Source organism: Manduca sexta, chromosome 4 (assembly GCF_014839805.1).
Source record: "Manduca sexta isolate Smith_Timp_Sample1 chromosome 4, JHU_Msex_v1.0, whole genome shotgun sequence".
Lineage (NCBI taxonomy): Eukaryota > Metazoa > Arthropoda > Insecta > Lepidoptera > Sphingidae > Manduca > Manduca sexta.
The window spans coordinates 1,311,442-1,326,993 of record NC_051118.1 but is presented as its reverse complement, the minus strand read 5'-3'; the positions used below and the strand labels follow the sequence as shown (position 1 = coordinate 1,326,993).

Below are 15,552 nucleotides of genomic sequence, written 5' to 3'. Positions count from 1 at the left end.
GTTCCTCTATATGTTTTCTCGATATAAAAGTAGCATATGTCCTTCCCAGGAGCTCAATCTATCTCTATATAGAATTTCATCAAATTCTATCAAGTAGTTTTTAGTTCATTGCGTTCAAACAAACAGACGCGTCGGGGAAATTGTTTTTTAATATGTAAATATGCATGTTTAAATATTATAAAACAAAATCAAATAAACGGTTAATCTGATTTTGATTATTTATAATTTATAAGAATCAGCCATAAGAGTGTAGGTACGATTACTCGTTACTTTATTAACAGATGACGAATCAGGCGAGAGGTCGGTGTGCGTGCTGCTCGCTGGTGAGGAGTCGGAGATCACGTTCCTAGACTCGCCACCTGATCACGTGGTCGTAAGTATACTATAGTTGACTAATTAGTCTATGGTATTGACTAAGTCGAGAATAATTCGACTTTTCTAGAAATTTTGGCGTCTCTTCGTGGAAGGTGAGTAAGCATTCAAAGAGATTTCCTCAAATATTTCCTTAAAAATGGGTAAATGGAGTTCTGGTGTCGTAAAATTTTTCAAGAAATAAAAAAGTGTGAGTTTAGACTTTGGGTGTTTCTAGCATCACGTTTGTTAAAGCCCACTAATTTTGTGTCTGCCCCACGTTGGGCGCCATTACGGTGTAACGATAGTGGTAATAAAGCTAAAAAAGCACAGAGATAATGTAAATATAACGTGTGCCAATTGAACAATTAAAAAGAAACGAATTTACATTTACAGTTTAAACATATATTTATGCTCATATTTTAAGGATATTCAATCCAGAAAAGTAAATAGTGAAACTATCATTTTGGTAAAGATCTCAGCCGGGTAAAGTTGCGAGCAATACCTAGTATAGAGCGTTAGAAATGAATACCCTAATACTATGTAAACTTCACTGGCTTAGAAAACACCGAAACTTATTTCTCCCGCAGTCGGACGGGTGTGCCTAGTGAGACTACCATTCTGGGAAAGATCTCAGGCGTGTTAACCGCGAGCAACATTTAGTATACAGCGTTAGAAATGAATCTCCTAACGCTATGTAAACTCCACTTAAAAACACCGAAGCTCAATACTCATTCGTTTCACAGTCGGACGGCTGTGCCCACGGGTACTGCGTTGTGTACTCGACCGCGGACCGCGCCAGCTTCGTGGAGGCGGAGCGGCGGCTGCAGGCGCTGTGGGCGGCGGGGCACACCGCGCGCCGCGCCGTCATACTCGTCGGGAACAAGGCCGACCTGGCGCGCTCCAGGGTCGTGCCCACTGACGGTGAGCTCTTATTATGGATTATTATCATCAGCCATAGTTCAGATTGGGCATTTGGAGAGGATGTTTAGCGGCGTATAGGTAGACACCTCTGTAGAGGAACAGATGGTTGCGTTCCTTTATGGACGGGGAAGATTCCCAGTCAGACAGACGTTGCGCCGAACCGGCCGCGGCCCCTGCGACAGTTCTTCTTCGAAGGTGGTATATATGCAACGCATCGCTCAAATTCGGCAATCGCAATCCAGGATCGTTTATCGCCATCTTGCATGATTGCTATGCGATAAATCACTACAGTTGCATCAATACCACATAGGTCTTCTCGTACTTCCATCGGTGTTGACGAGATGTCGGTGAGTATACTAATTGTACCGCCACAGATGATAGGAGAATAACAAAGAGGATATATAAGACGAATGTGGATGGAAGAGCCGGTAGAGGTCGACCGCAGCGGACCTTCGAATGTCAGATATCTGACATTAGTAAAGGCCGGATCAAAAGTACCCTGAACCGGCGGTAATGCATGAAAGGTTGATGAAGGTGGAGAATGTGAGAGAAGTATGCCAGAATTGCAAAGTGGCAATCCATGGTCTCTACTTACCCCTATGGAATAGAGGCGTGATACTATGTATGTATGTATCATTATCCATTGAGACAAGGGCCTCCCGTAAAAAAATCCGGACCTGTTAAAAGCGGTCTACATCCAGGCGAGTGCTTCTTTGTCAGGTCGACTATCTTTGTAGCTAGGCATCCAACCAGTAAAGTAGCTGGGCAATTAAGTGCCCAGGTCCAAACAACAGCAAAAATCCTAGTTTTGCTTTTCTGATTTTTTATTATTTTTATAATTTAGTAGTAGTTTAATAAGTGTATTTCTGATTGTAAGTGTGATGTTGCTGATGCGACGAATTCTTTTACAGTAGTGTTATTAGCATTAGGGCGTGTAAAATTAAAATTAGTATTGAGATTTATTTTGTTCGAAACCCACACTTTTTTATTTTACATCTACGGTTATAATTTACAGTAAAGAATTATTTTAAATGAAATAAAAATGCCATATCATTCAGTAATGCAACGTCAAAATGACCCTATATACCTTAGATATTAGAAATTTAAAATTAGCCTTTGTAAACAAACGCTAATCTTTTATCAATAAAGCACCACCCTAGCCTAATGGCAAGAATGAGCACTATCCATAGCCTAATGACAAGGATAAACAAACGCTAAACAGCCCGACAGTGTCGTGTCGCATTACGGCCTCCATCGGCTGCAGGCTAATGAACGGCTCTGTTACTAATTGTAGTTTGTTTTTTGTATCTATAAAGTTGAGTTTGTGATGAGCGAAATTGTTAATTTCATTTTATAGCACAATGTGATACAGTGCCGAAGCGTCCATACAAAGCCGATTTCTACCGGGTACCTTTTGCAAATATATATTATATTTATTGCTTTGAATGACGAGAGGAGCTTGCCGTTCGCCTGATGGTAAGCTATACGATTGCCGTAAACAGTAGAAACACCGTCCAACACCTTGAATTACAAAGTATTGTTTGGTATTCCACTGCGCTCACCATCCTGAGACATGAGATTTTAAGTCTTATTATGTCCAATAGTTACACTAGCTACAATGTTCTTCAAAACGGCACACAACAGTGACTATACACTGCTTGGTGGCAGAAATAGACATTGCGATGTTCCAGGCGGCCTCTTACATATGAGAAATCTACCACCAGTAATTAAATATAATAAAAGAAAAACACAACAATATAACTAGCAATGGTGAAGGGTCTATATAACTCTAATCTTACCGGCGTCCCTTCTGTAATTATGTGGAATCTAATTATCATTAGAACGATTTCCAGGCCGCTTTAATGCTATTATTAGTACTTGTATATTGTCGGGTTTCTTTTTTCATCAAAATTTCATCTTTCGCCACTGGTTTGATATATAATAGTTATTTACTACATAGCGTTAAGCTCTTCCTAATTTCAATTAAATTCTTTCTCGAAATAAAACATTTTTCTGTAATAAGTGTTAATCCAAAACAAGTTGATCCAAGTGTCAATAGCCTAGTTGGGAGTGGAACAGACTGCCAAGGTGATTGTTAGCAAGTTCAAAAATCAAGTACACGCACCTCTGACTTTTCTAAAGCTATATGTGTATTCTTTATGAAATATCGCTTGCTTTAACGGTGAAGTAAAACATCGCGAGGAAATCAGCAAACCCGAATTCTGTGGGTATGTGAACTTTGCCAATCCATACTAGGCTAACATGGAGGACTAAGGCCTAGTCTATCTCAGTAGTAGAGAAGGCCCATGCCCAGAAATGGGACAGTATACAATACCGAGCTGATATTAATAAAAAACTACGGGAAATCACGGCATAAAGGCCGGTCCTTATGGAAGGCTTGCGTGGGGACATAGACACGTAGAGGCCCCTTTAAGATACATAACTCTAGTTGGAGTTTAATCCAAAACTTATTATTATTATTTATTATCAATCTGTTTGGTACCCATATATCGTTGTTTTCAATAGACGACGCTAATTGCATTTTTCACTCCATCGTTAAAATTGATCTATCAGTACAAATATCTTTTTGACATGCTTACAAATGGGTTGTTGTGGTTTTAATTGGTTAATTCTCGGCATCAATTCGAAGTTTACAATTGGGTTCATTTATTAAAACGGCCTTTAGTAGTTTATACAATACTTCTAACAGATAACATTTTTATAAAAACAAAGAAACACAAATTACGCATTTATTCCCAAAGAGGTATGCAGAGGCGCTATCAGGGCACCGACTTTTCCTCAAGTGTGTTCCGTCCCATGATGTGATAGGGGGCGAGCCTATCGCCATATCGGACACAAATTCCAGGCTCCGGGTTAATACTGAGCTGAAAAACCCAAATATCACTTTGCCTGACCCGGAATACGAACCCAGGACGTCAGAGCGCTGCCATACAGCGTACGCAGTACAACTACACCACCAAGCCACTTGAAACAATTAACATTTTTACATTAATTATATATTTATAAGTTAAGATATAACATTCAGAACATCGCTAATTGCGTACCAAACATCCAAATGGAAAGAATTACGCATGATTAGTTAATCAAACTTCACAAATTCCCCAAGATCGTAATCTGTAAGAAACAAGTCTAAAAATATCAAACGTCTTTATTTCCGTCCCCAAGAGGCCCGCAATCGTCAAAATTCGATTAAAAAGCATTAAAAAGTTAATATCCCAACGCGCGGGTGTCGTCCGCGAGCATTACTTCAATTTGTTCCTGATCTAACGATTGCCCGCTGTTCTCTTCGTTTGTAATAATAATATTTAATCACATTTTAGAATTAGATGTTATTTTACTCACACACCATCGATTAATATATAATCAAAGCCAATTACCTTTACTCCGATGGGAGAGGCAGAAAAACTAAATTTACGACACTTCGCTATGTCGTGCGCTCCATTCCATGATGTGATAGAGAACCATCATCATCAGCCTGTTGCAGTCCACTGCTGGACATAGCCCTCTCCCAAGGTACGCCACGGAGCCCTTTCTACTGCTTTTTGCATCCTGTCACTACTAGTTTAAGCAGTTTCTGTAGTGGTAGTTAACAGAAAATCATATTTTTTTCGATACATTACATTTTACTACCGAGACACTTTATGTACCATCTCCTCCTCATTTTTTTTCCGGTCCGGGATTTGCAACCAAGACCTTGGAGCAGAAATCATATCATTTACTACCGAGGCACTGTATATACCATCTCTTCTTCATAGTGTGAAAAACAAACACAAATTCCAACAGTTTCACCAAACCTCGTGACGAATTGCGAACAATAACCGCCGGGACGTCGGAATGTTCGGTTTTACGTCGGCCCGTTTAAATTGTTTCATTTACACTTTTTAATACCCATTGCGGTGTTCTTGGCGACTTGAGAATAAGATTAAGTTTCCGCCGCTTTGCGTGGGTTTTTGTTTAACATGTGCGGAATTATATTGGGAAAGTTTTGATACGATTTCTACAATATCGTTTATGGAGGATGAAATTTTATGTAACGTGGTGCTCGGTGACGTAGTTGTATTGCTCGGTACGACTAGCTGTATCGGGTTCGATTACTGGGTCTTGAAATATTTGAAACATTTGAAAAATACTTTTTTTTTTCTGGATATCGTTTGTCACCGGAATGTCCAACATTCCCACCTCACCCCTCAATAGTAAACGTGATATTTTAAAATTCCGTGACCCAAACGCGAGCGGCGTGCCAACAAACACTGTTTTTTGATTTATTTTTCCAATCTGTCGCAGCTTTTAATTAACGCTGCGTTCGCTTTTACAGGTTCCACGTTTTTCGTTCTGAACCCTGTTCTTTTTTGGAAATTTTAACTGGAAACACGTGTAAATTATTTTTTCAGTGCTATAGTTTTTTTTAACAGACAATACGTGAATGAATGAACTCCACCGCTTCTTAACATTTGAATAACACGAGGTAGTTATGCAAACTCCCGAAGCGTCCGTTTTGGACTGACACGTTGACTCTGAATTACCGGTCTCAATTCATAGAATAATCCCACACACCGTCTTGTACTTATTTGCACCTTTGTAATGTGTAACAATTATAATTAAAATGTAGCCTTTGCATCGGCAACACGTTATTTTATTTTAAATCACCTGAATAAATGTTTGACTAGCTTAATGCTCCTTTGATAGTCACGTCTCTAATCTTGATAACCGAATAGGGCCGCCATCAAACAGAACATTAAATTGAAAAGAAGCAATTGCTTTGAGCTCCGATTCTTGAAATTTAGATGTTAACAAACCCGGAGTATATCGGTGAATGATAAGGAACAGGGCAGCAGTGGCCAAAGCCTCCATATAACCCGATTTCTGTTAGCTTCCCTTTATTTAAAAGTTATGTAGAATCTAATCATTAGAACGATTTGCAGACCACATTTATGCAAATTAGTACCTATATGTGTATTGTGTAGGGCAGACATTTTTTTTATCCTTAACCGATTTAAATTCAAGATAATTCTCATTTAAACTCGTATAAAAACCGACGTAATTATTTCTTGACGTTATACACAATGTTTTAACGTTATAGAATTTTAAATGGAGCCCTCTAGGCTCCGGGCGAAACAATTAATAATGTTTTTGTGTTCAATTGGCAAGTTATGCTTTTTGTTCAATGAATAATGTTTCTATTTGACTGGTTTTGTAAATGTTTGGGTATCAATTTGGTTTTTGTGCTAGTTTTTTGTGTAGACTAGGTTTTGCCAGGCCACTCGTAAAAATCGGTACTTAATAATTCTAATACAGGTTTATTTTAACATTCCGTTATTAAATGATACTATATATTTGTCTATTTGAAAACAATACTTTACATTGTACTACATAGTAAAATAGTATAAGTTTGGAACAAATAAATATCAATAAAAAGTAATTTTAACTTTATACTCCCTAATGCCACTAGTACTACTTTAAGAATATTCGTCGCATCACCAAAATCACACTTACAGTCAGAATTACGCTCACTCACACGCCATATTTGGACGAAACTACAAAGGCATAACAAAATTAGAAAACTATAATTAAGATTTTTGATAAAAAGATTCGCGGATCATTATTGGTACAATGTCAGCAGAGGTTAAAATGATTATGTGGTTTAATTTATCAAAGCAATTTAAATACGTTCCTGGATAAAAAAATTCGATGTAATTTAAAGTCTGTTAACTCGCTCTAGGTCAGGATGGTGTCCAATTGTGTCATTTTATCGTGCCCGATAACTAAGCTCAGCAGTGGGACGATATTAAGAGGTGATGCGATAGTCTCGACGTAGATTAACGATCGTAAAGTCCCAAACTATACTGAAATTAACTCTCAAAATTAAGATCGGGTTGACAGCTAATTTCCGACCATTAGAGTTTATCATCAAGTTATTTAGATATAAACATCCCTAGTATTATTTATTTATTTACACATAGTATTATTAATTAATATATTTACACACTTTCTATACATAAATTTATAAAGGCGGACTTATTAAGCAATCATATTTTGCTTAAAAGGAGATCATACCTTTAAGTGAAATGTAACCTACACTTGTTAACAAAATAAAATAAATAAATTAATAAATAAAATGCCTTCTCCACCAGTCAACCTTTGGATGACGCAGAGATGAAACAATATAGGTAGGTGTAAAAAACAAATATTATGGAATTTGTGTTGTTCCAGAGGGCAAAAACCTAGCCACATCGTACGAATGCAAGTTCATAGAGACTTCTGTGGGTATCAACCATAACGTGGACGAGCTGCTGGTGGGACTTCTCACGCAGATACGGCTCAAGCAACAGCATGCAGAGCGCGTCAGGTTGGTTACTGTTTTCGTTAAATGATGGCGCTTTAACAAGTATTGCCTTGAACGAAAACTTCTGGTGTCCGATTCACTAATTTGATAATAATATATTAAGTACCAATCATATATTTCGCGATTTATCTACGGCTCACTTGTATTTATTGATTTTCTTATCACATTATAGGTATTTATTGTATGTATAAGTACTTGTCAGATCTTTTTTAATTTCACATTGTTGCATCATTAACAAATATAAAATATTCTTTTGATCGTTTCCTCGGACTATAGTTGATTGTTTAAGACAACTAAAATCTACAGTGCTGAAAGAATAAATTCATTCTAATGAAGGAAGAAATAAGGATGGAATTCGGAAGGAGATCGAATCTTCTTTATTATCTATGCAATGAATTTGAATCCTATGTAACGAGTTATACGATGCATAATCGTAGGAAACGCAGCGGGTCCCGCAAGAACCGCAGCCGCGCGCGCTCGCCGCTGGAGACGTCGCCGCCCGCCTCCGCGCCCGCCACCGCCTCCGCCGCCAGCACGCCACGGAAGAGGACGAGGCTCTCCGCCAGCGTTAAGGTACGGGAACAGTCTCTAGGTATAAACGTTGGTGGTAGGATACATTTTGTATCCGTTTATATAGCGATCACCGTACACAAGGTGTTAAAACTCCCCGCAGCGATCCATTTAAGTGTGTTGCGTTCTGGGATCAGCCCGTGTATTTCTGGTTCAAACAGGCCAGCATAATTGTGTCGACACTCTATCTGGGTGATACTCCACGTACCGTCAGGATCAGTCTCTTATAATTAAAGAAGCTCGTCACATTGTTAAATGTGAAAATGCTACATCATTGTTTTTGTTATATATCTTGTATCCTTCATTGGAGATCCTAAAATAAATAAAAATATTATTATTTCACTGTTGAGAATGCAAGTCGGTCGCTTGAAATAAATATTACCGTTATTCATAAGTTTTATCTACTTGAAGACACATGGTATTGATTAAACAATCGACTTGGGGGTCAGCCCATAATTCTAAATAATGAATAGCCTCGAAATCAATAAACTGCTCGTAATTATGAGCGCTTCATGACATATCTAACACGTAAATGCAACTAGTCTCTTTATTAATTGAATGTTGTATCATAAGATTTCATCATCACCAAAAAAACTTTTAAACTTTATGCTCTGATCTGGGAATCGAACCCTTAAAGTTATATGCGAGAAATCAGTAAAATAAGAACTGCGGTTTGGAACCCAAAAGCCTATAAACAATAGAAAGACCATCCAAAACCTTGAATCACAAAGTATTGTTTGGTATTCCACTGCGCTAACCATCCCGAGACATGAGATGTTAAGTCTTATTATGTCCAGTGACTATGCACTGGTGCTTGGCGGCAGTAATAGACATTACGGTGGTACCTACCCAGGCGGTCTCTTACATATGAGAGACCTACCACCAGTAACCGTAAAGTTTTCCGAACCTGCTGACTCAATCATCCACATCCCATTAAAATTAATTACCGACCCACATCAATTCATACGTCTTCTCTTAACTAGGTCAATAATTTCAACGCACAAACAATCCATGCCTATCCAATTTACATGCATAATGTGGACACAATTACTAGGAACGTAATTTGCTGGAACAATTAATTGTGTTTATATAGCTTAATAATTATATTGATTGCGGGTAGATTGATATGAGCTTGTACATGTAATGTAAAGGCTATTGTGCTTTGACAATTCCATTTTGATGTGATAGTGTGGTTTACCTTATGGTCGAAGCCGCAGGTGTTAATTACTAAATTTGATTACTCTTGCTTCGAGTCAAATCCGAAACAAGTTGTGAAGTTTTTTTTTAAACGTGTACGGTATAGTAACCCCACCTGATGGTAAATAGAATGCGGTCCATTAGCATACATAACGACTGACTGGAAATGATGACTCCTTGGTAGTCGACACAATAGGGTACCGGACTCATTTTTGTTCTTTACTTTTATCAAATATTTACATAATATAAATTATAACACGGAAGGAATTATTAAAATCCGGTAAAAAATCAACAAGTTAAAAGTCTTTGAATTTCGGTGGAAGGGGTAATTAACAAGAAACAGAAAAGAGACGAAATATCCACATGTGACGACATCGGGAATTACGACGCGTGCGAAAAAAGGAGATGAAGCGATATCCCCACATCGCGCCCACTTCTGCACGTTACAATATTTTAAATATGAATTACTCGCTCATTTTTTAACCAATTGTAATGCAGTTTTCGCAGGAGTGCTTCTTTTTCGTATTATTAACCATTACATATAGAATAATGTACAAAATCAAGCATAGGCCGGTCCCCTATTATGTCAGCTTGTTGGAACCGGATATACACAGGCCGCTCCCGGAACGCGACACACTTATGTGGGTCACTAGGAGGATTTTAACACCTTGTGTGCGGTGCTCGCCATCCGAATGTAAAATCTATCCACCACCAGCAAATATATTAGTAAAATTATATTTATAATATTAGTTAAAATTAAGGTAAGACTTCATAACAAATATGCACCCAGCATCTAAAACTCACGACCGAAAAAAGTTACAGTATTCGTCTCCTGTTTCCAGGTGCGCGGCCTCCTGGGGCGCGTGTGGGCGCGGGACTCGAAGTCCAAGTCGTGCGAGAACTTGCACGTGCTCTAGCATTCGGTCGCCGAGCCGGTTGCGTGCTTCCCGTTCTTCGACTGCGCCGCTGACTACGCGTGAATACAGATGGGTAATGGCTGATGGACTGAACTGATTAACGGGTATTTTTAAGTTAGATTATGCTGTATTTTTCAATATAATTATAACTAAAAAATATTATTGTTGAGTATCTAATTTTTTTGATTCGAAATTGTTCCCTTTGCGGAATATCTTTGTTGGCAGATTTTCAACAATTCATATTTTGACACAGTATAAATTTTTGTAAATCTTATTGATATGTTTTGTCATTAACTATAAAAATCGACGGTTCAGTCTATCCACCAGTAAAAATATATGTAATATATTAGCAAACCCTCTCCATCCCTAAACCTATAGCGTATTCCAAATTGTAACTCCAAATGCTAGCAATAGTTTAAAGTAACCCTTAGGTGGCTTACATCCTATTCAATCTCTCAAATATTAATATTTATTTTTTCGAGATATAAATAATAGATGGCACTAGTAGGCCGCAATTCTAAATGAAATAGTTTCTACTAAATACAATTCTCAAACTATATTTTAAAGTACTCCAAATACTATTAACAATTTGGATTCGTTGAAATTAAGGATGGTATACTGTTGTCGATGCTTATACGGGAAGAAAACGGTTCGGCGATAAACTAAAAAAAGTAATTTCACACGAATTGTGTGTTTTTGATAAGTATTTAAATGAATGATTTAGGACTGAATGCACGATTTTACATGAAAATTTAATTGATGTGGTTACGTTGTAGTTTTAATAATGACTACAAGATGGCAGTAATAAAATATTTAGATTCAATATTCCTAAAAAATTCTAACTGAAAAGCGCGCCATCTACTTACGAAAAATTGAACTACAAATTAACCCCAGCAAGGAGTGTTTTAAATTTTAATTCAAAATGGGTATTTTAAAGAGTGTAATGTAGTGAATTTTTCTAGAACAAAGCTTTTCCCAATTATAGTAGTGTACTTCAAAATGTGATCTCACCTGCCATGCCCCTTTGTATTCCATTGTAAATGTTTATCATATAGATTAAAAAAAAAACTAGACAAGCTATTTTATATCTTAACTATTATTATTACGACTTATTTTCGCATTTATGTTACAGCACAAAATATACTTCTTTTCCCCATTTTGGTATCACCATATAATTATATAAAATATAAGTTACATATAAATTATAATATAAGAAACCAATATAACAAGACATTATAGTGATGAAGTGTTGCATTTAAATAAAAAATAAGGCATTCGAAATACTTTCTCTGTAACGCATCTTCTATACATTTCTTCCAATATATAATAAAACATATAAGCTACTCTTCTCTTATAATATACAGTATTTTTAATATTGGGCTTGCATTGTATGTGCTATTAATTATATTGGACTGTTGATTATATATTTTACATTATCAAGCTATTTTTTAGTGATCCGCTTAGCTACATATGTTAACGACAGTTGCCATAATATATTTGTAGAACAAATGGCCATTTAGATCCCCTAGTCAAAAGATTTTGATATTATTTTCGTAGAGAGTAAGGCCTATATTTTAATGGCACACAAAAGCAAGCGCAAATTAATATTAAAAATAATTCTCGTTAATTTCGATCCATATAGATATAAAAACATAAAAATATTGGGTCCAGAGCTTTGAAAACGAATTAGGAGGTAGGATTTCGTTTGCTTATAAATAGAATAGCTTTGAGGAAACGTGTAATGGAAATGACGATAATTGTAGATAAATAATTTCCATGTTTATTTCCTAAGTGAGGAAAGGGGTTTTAAAAAATAAATCCAATTCCAAACCTATCATAACACCATGTCACCTCTTTGTTCGTCAAACCTTAATCCAAGGGACAAGAAACCATCATCCTATTTCTTTTTCAAAATGTTAGCATTCATACATTTTCTGGAAATAATTTATGTAAGAACTTGGTAAGTGTAAGTGATACAAATACTCATTTAAAATTAAACATGGAAATTATTGACAACTCCAAAGACCGGAATAAAACGTATACCTGATCTTATACAACTGTGGTAATTGAGCCTCTTAAACGATAAAAATATAAGGATGCTGCAGACTCGAACAAAATCATATCTGTGTTAGGTTCATTAAAGGATATTGAAATTTCCCAAATTCTTTTGATATTGTTGATGTTTCTCAAATATTATGATCGCTACCTACTAATTGTATCACAGCATTTTGGCAAAATAGTTTTACTAATAAAAAATATAGACAAAGTTAAAACACGACCATTCAATATCATAAGAGGCTCATTTACCAAAACAAATGAATCAACGATACAAGAGAGAGCTTACTCTAAAGGATTTGACCATTGGTAATATCAAATCGAATCCATCCAAATAATAGAATGCCAAATATCAAACAACAACGTTCCTTGTTTACTAGTAGACGTTAAGTTGGTTAGACCCGCATAGATTTTGGTTTTAGATTTAGCCTAGACCTGTAAGTCCTTGCTTGTTAATAGTGACGTAATGACCTAAGGAAATAAAAAAATATTACATTGAGTGTCATTAGGTAACAATAACACATTATTATATGAACCTGGAGAAATGTTTCAACATTTTAAATAAAAATGTTTCCCGATCATCTACGCAGTTCTTTTTGGGTGAAGTCAATATGAAACCCAAAAAAATAAAATTCTAAGCATATTATCCGTATGACAAGCTAGCCTGTCGGAGTACTGCTACTTCCATTATATTACGTCACTATTAAGTAACAGCGAAGTATTTGTTTAAACGAGAAATTGTTTCAATTTGAGTGCCTGATGTTTATAACATAATTTTTTGATCCCTCCGTAAGACCCGTTTGCCTTATTTTATTAGAGTTAATTTGGTAGGAAGCGTGTTTGTTAGGAGCTAGTATATGATATTAAGTGTTAGGTGAATTCAAATCTTCTCTATTCGATGTTAAATAGTCATTCAGTATTGATGTAATTAGTATTTTTGTTCAAGACGTTTGATCTTGTGGCACTTAGATATCTGATAAAGGTACTTAAATACTTAATACAGAAGTTATGAACTTAAAGTATACTTACTTGGAAAAAACTGTCAAGAAAGAGAAACATGGTTAAAACGGCATTATTGATAACATTTCGAATGTGTTCAAAGTGCTGATATTAGAAGATACAATGTTGAAAATAAAATCTAAATGAAGACTGGAAATACACCAAATATGTTCAAACAATGCTGGGTTTTTATAAAGTCTCATAAGATCAAACGTTTTGCAACACTTAGCTTAATATTTCATCGTAGTAACATATATGTAAATTGTACACCAATTTTGACATGTTTAAACCCAGGGTCCAAAAACAAAACACCAAATCGCCCCTCACCCTTGGATTCTCCTGGACCATTCCATCAGCAGTAGACATTAGTGAGCCTTAGTGGAGCTTACAAAACTAGGAGACTTAATTGATATCGATAATGTATAAAATACAAGGCGTCGAAATTTTTACCGTTTGGATATTAGATGATAATAAATGATACGAGTAAACGGGTCCTGACTGGACCCCATACCAAGGATATGACAATAAGGTTTACGACTTAGAAATGCCATTAGCAGGAGCGGCTCCATAGTTTCGTTCGACTAAATCTACTGCTGTAGTCCTTGCTTGTTCCATTGCTTTGGCTTGAGACTTGGGCGTTACAATTGTGACGTGTTTAAAGCACTGCACAAATAAAAATACTGTGAAGGGTTGTATTATCTACGCGGAAGCTAAAGTATTCGAAGTTACCAAATGCTATGAGAGAAGGTTTTGCTTTCTTGTGCTCCTTTTGGCAATGACTGAATATTACGGTGATGACCAGCTTTTGCTCACCGCTTCGCCTGCTGGAAAGATTTTTATATTTCCCCGGGATAAATACGGGACCTATGTCCTTTCCAGGGTCTCAAACTATCATCATACAAAATTTCATTGAAGTAGTTATGGTAGTTTTTGAGTTTATCACGTTCAGACAAACGTGGTGGGGGACTTTGTTTTCTATCTAAGGATCAAATATATATGATATTATCTATAATGATATTTAGCAATTGCTATTTCCATTCAGCTTAATAGCATTCCAAGTATTTAGCGGGGCTTACCACTCAAAATATTACGTTGAGATGAGGCGCCCAGGTCTCAAAACGCAAGTTTCCCTAATTTGTAGCCTACATTATAATCCCGTTGGACCACGTTAAGCAATATATCTATATATTTTATAGGCCCATAATATTTCATAGTGACGTAGGCGTAGCTTACATGTAGAATTTTATATTACCGTAATAAATTATAAAGTATATTTAATATCGTATCTTTATCGATGTTTTCATGTCACAGATGTTTGAATTGTTTTGTTATTGATTAATAGATGGCGCTACTGTCTGGTGTTGAAAGTTGATTGTGATGTTGTATTATGGTCTTTAACAAAATGATGTGCATAAATACTGTTTGACAAAACATCAGAAAATATATTATGTATAATTTTTTTTTAAATTACAAGATGTTATGTATTGTTTTTTGAGAATAACAATTTCGAAGATAATCTCATAACATAGCCACTAAAAATATAATTTTTTTACAAAGCCGACATTATTTAGTTGTTTCTTTACGCCACACAAAATATTATAATATTATTTGTATACACACAAGTATTGTGTAGGTACACAAGTAAGATCCCTAAACTATTCAATGTTCAAATTAACCTTAAACAGTCAACACCAGACAAGAACATGTCAAGTTTTATTCCTTGTTATAAAACAATTTTATTTAACGCATTTTTTCACCAGTTTATCGAATTTAATACCTACATTTGGCTTTTATTACCATCGCATTTACCAACCATATAAGTAGATTAGTAGAAAAGAATCCCGACTGAAGCCGCGTTAATTATATTAAAAAAAAACTAATAAAAAAAATATCCTACGTATTTTCATTTCCATGAGCTTAAAAGTTTAATGAAAGGTTTTTGTTTTTTTTTTATATTAATCATTAAAATTGTGTGTTATGTATTATAAAACACAATTATTTTTCAATTTAACTTATACTAAAGTATGTACATGCCCCAATCAAAACTGCCTTTAAACTATCATCATAATTTCTAAACTAAGGCATTCAGTCGGGTTTCTCATTTGCCAACGAACTGTATTCAAATATATATCATAATATTCAAATAACTGACGAGAACATATCCAGTTATACACA

The 15,552-nt window shown here is 35.8% G+C and overlaps 1 protein-coding gene across 1 annotated transcript in view; it reads left to right on the top strand.

Annotated features, from left to right (window-relative positions):
* LOC115456055 overlaps window positions 1-11,540 on the top strand; it is a 232,470-nt gene extending 220,930 nt beyond the window's left edge. Inside the window, exons 11-15 of the mRNA XM_037441231.1 lie at window positions 282-373; window positions 1,098-1,275; window positions 7,507-7,642; window positions 8,077-8,212; window positions 10,249-11,540. Of these exons, the coding sequence (XP_037297128.1) occupies window positions 282-373; window positions 1,098-1,275; window positions 7,507-7,642; window positions 8,077-8,212; window positions 10,249-10,323 (617 nt within the window). The 3' untranslated portion in view covers window positions 10,324-11,540. The remainder of the gene's footprint in view (window positions 1-281; window positions 374-1,097; window positions 1,276-7,506; window positions 7,643-8,076; window positions 8,213-10,248) is intronic.
* The last annotated feature ends 4,012 nt before the right edge of the window (window positions 11,541-15,552 follow it).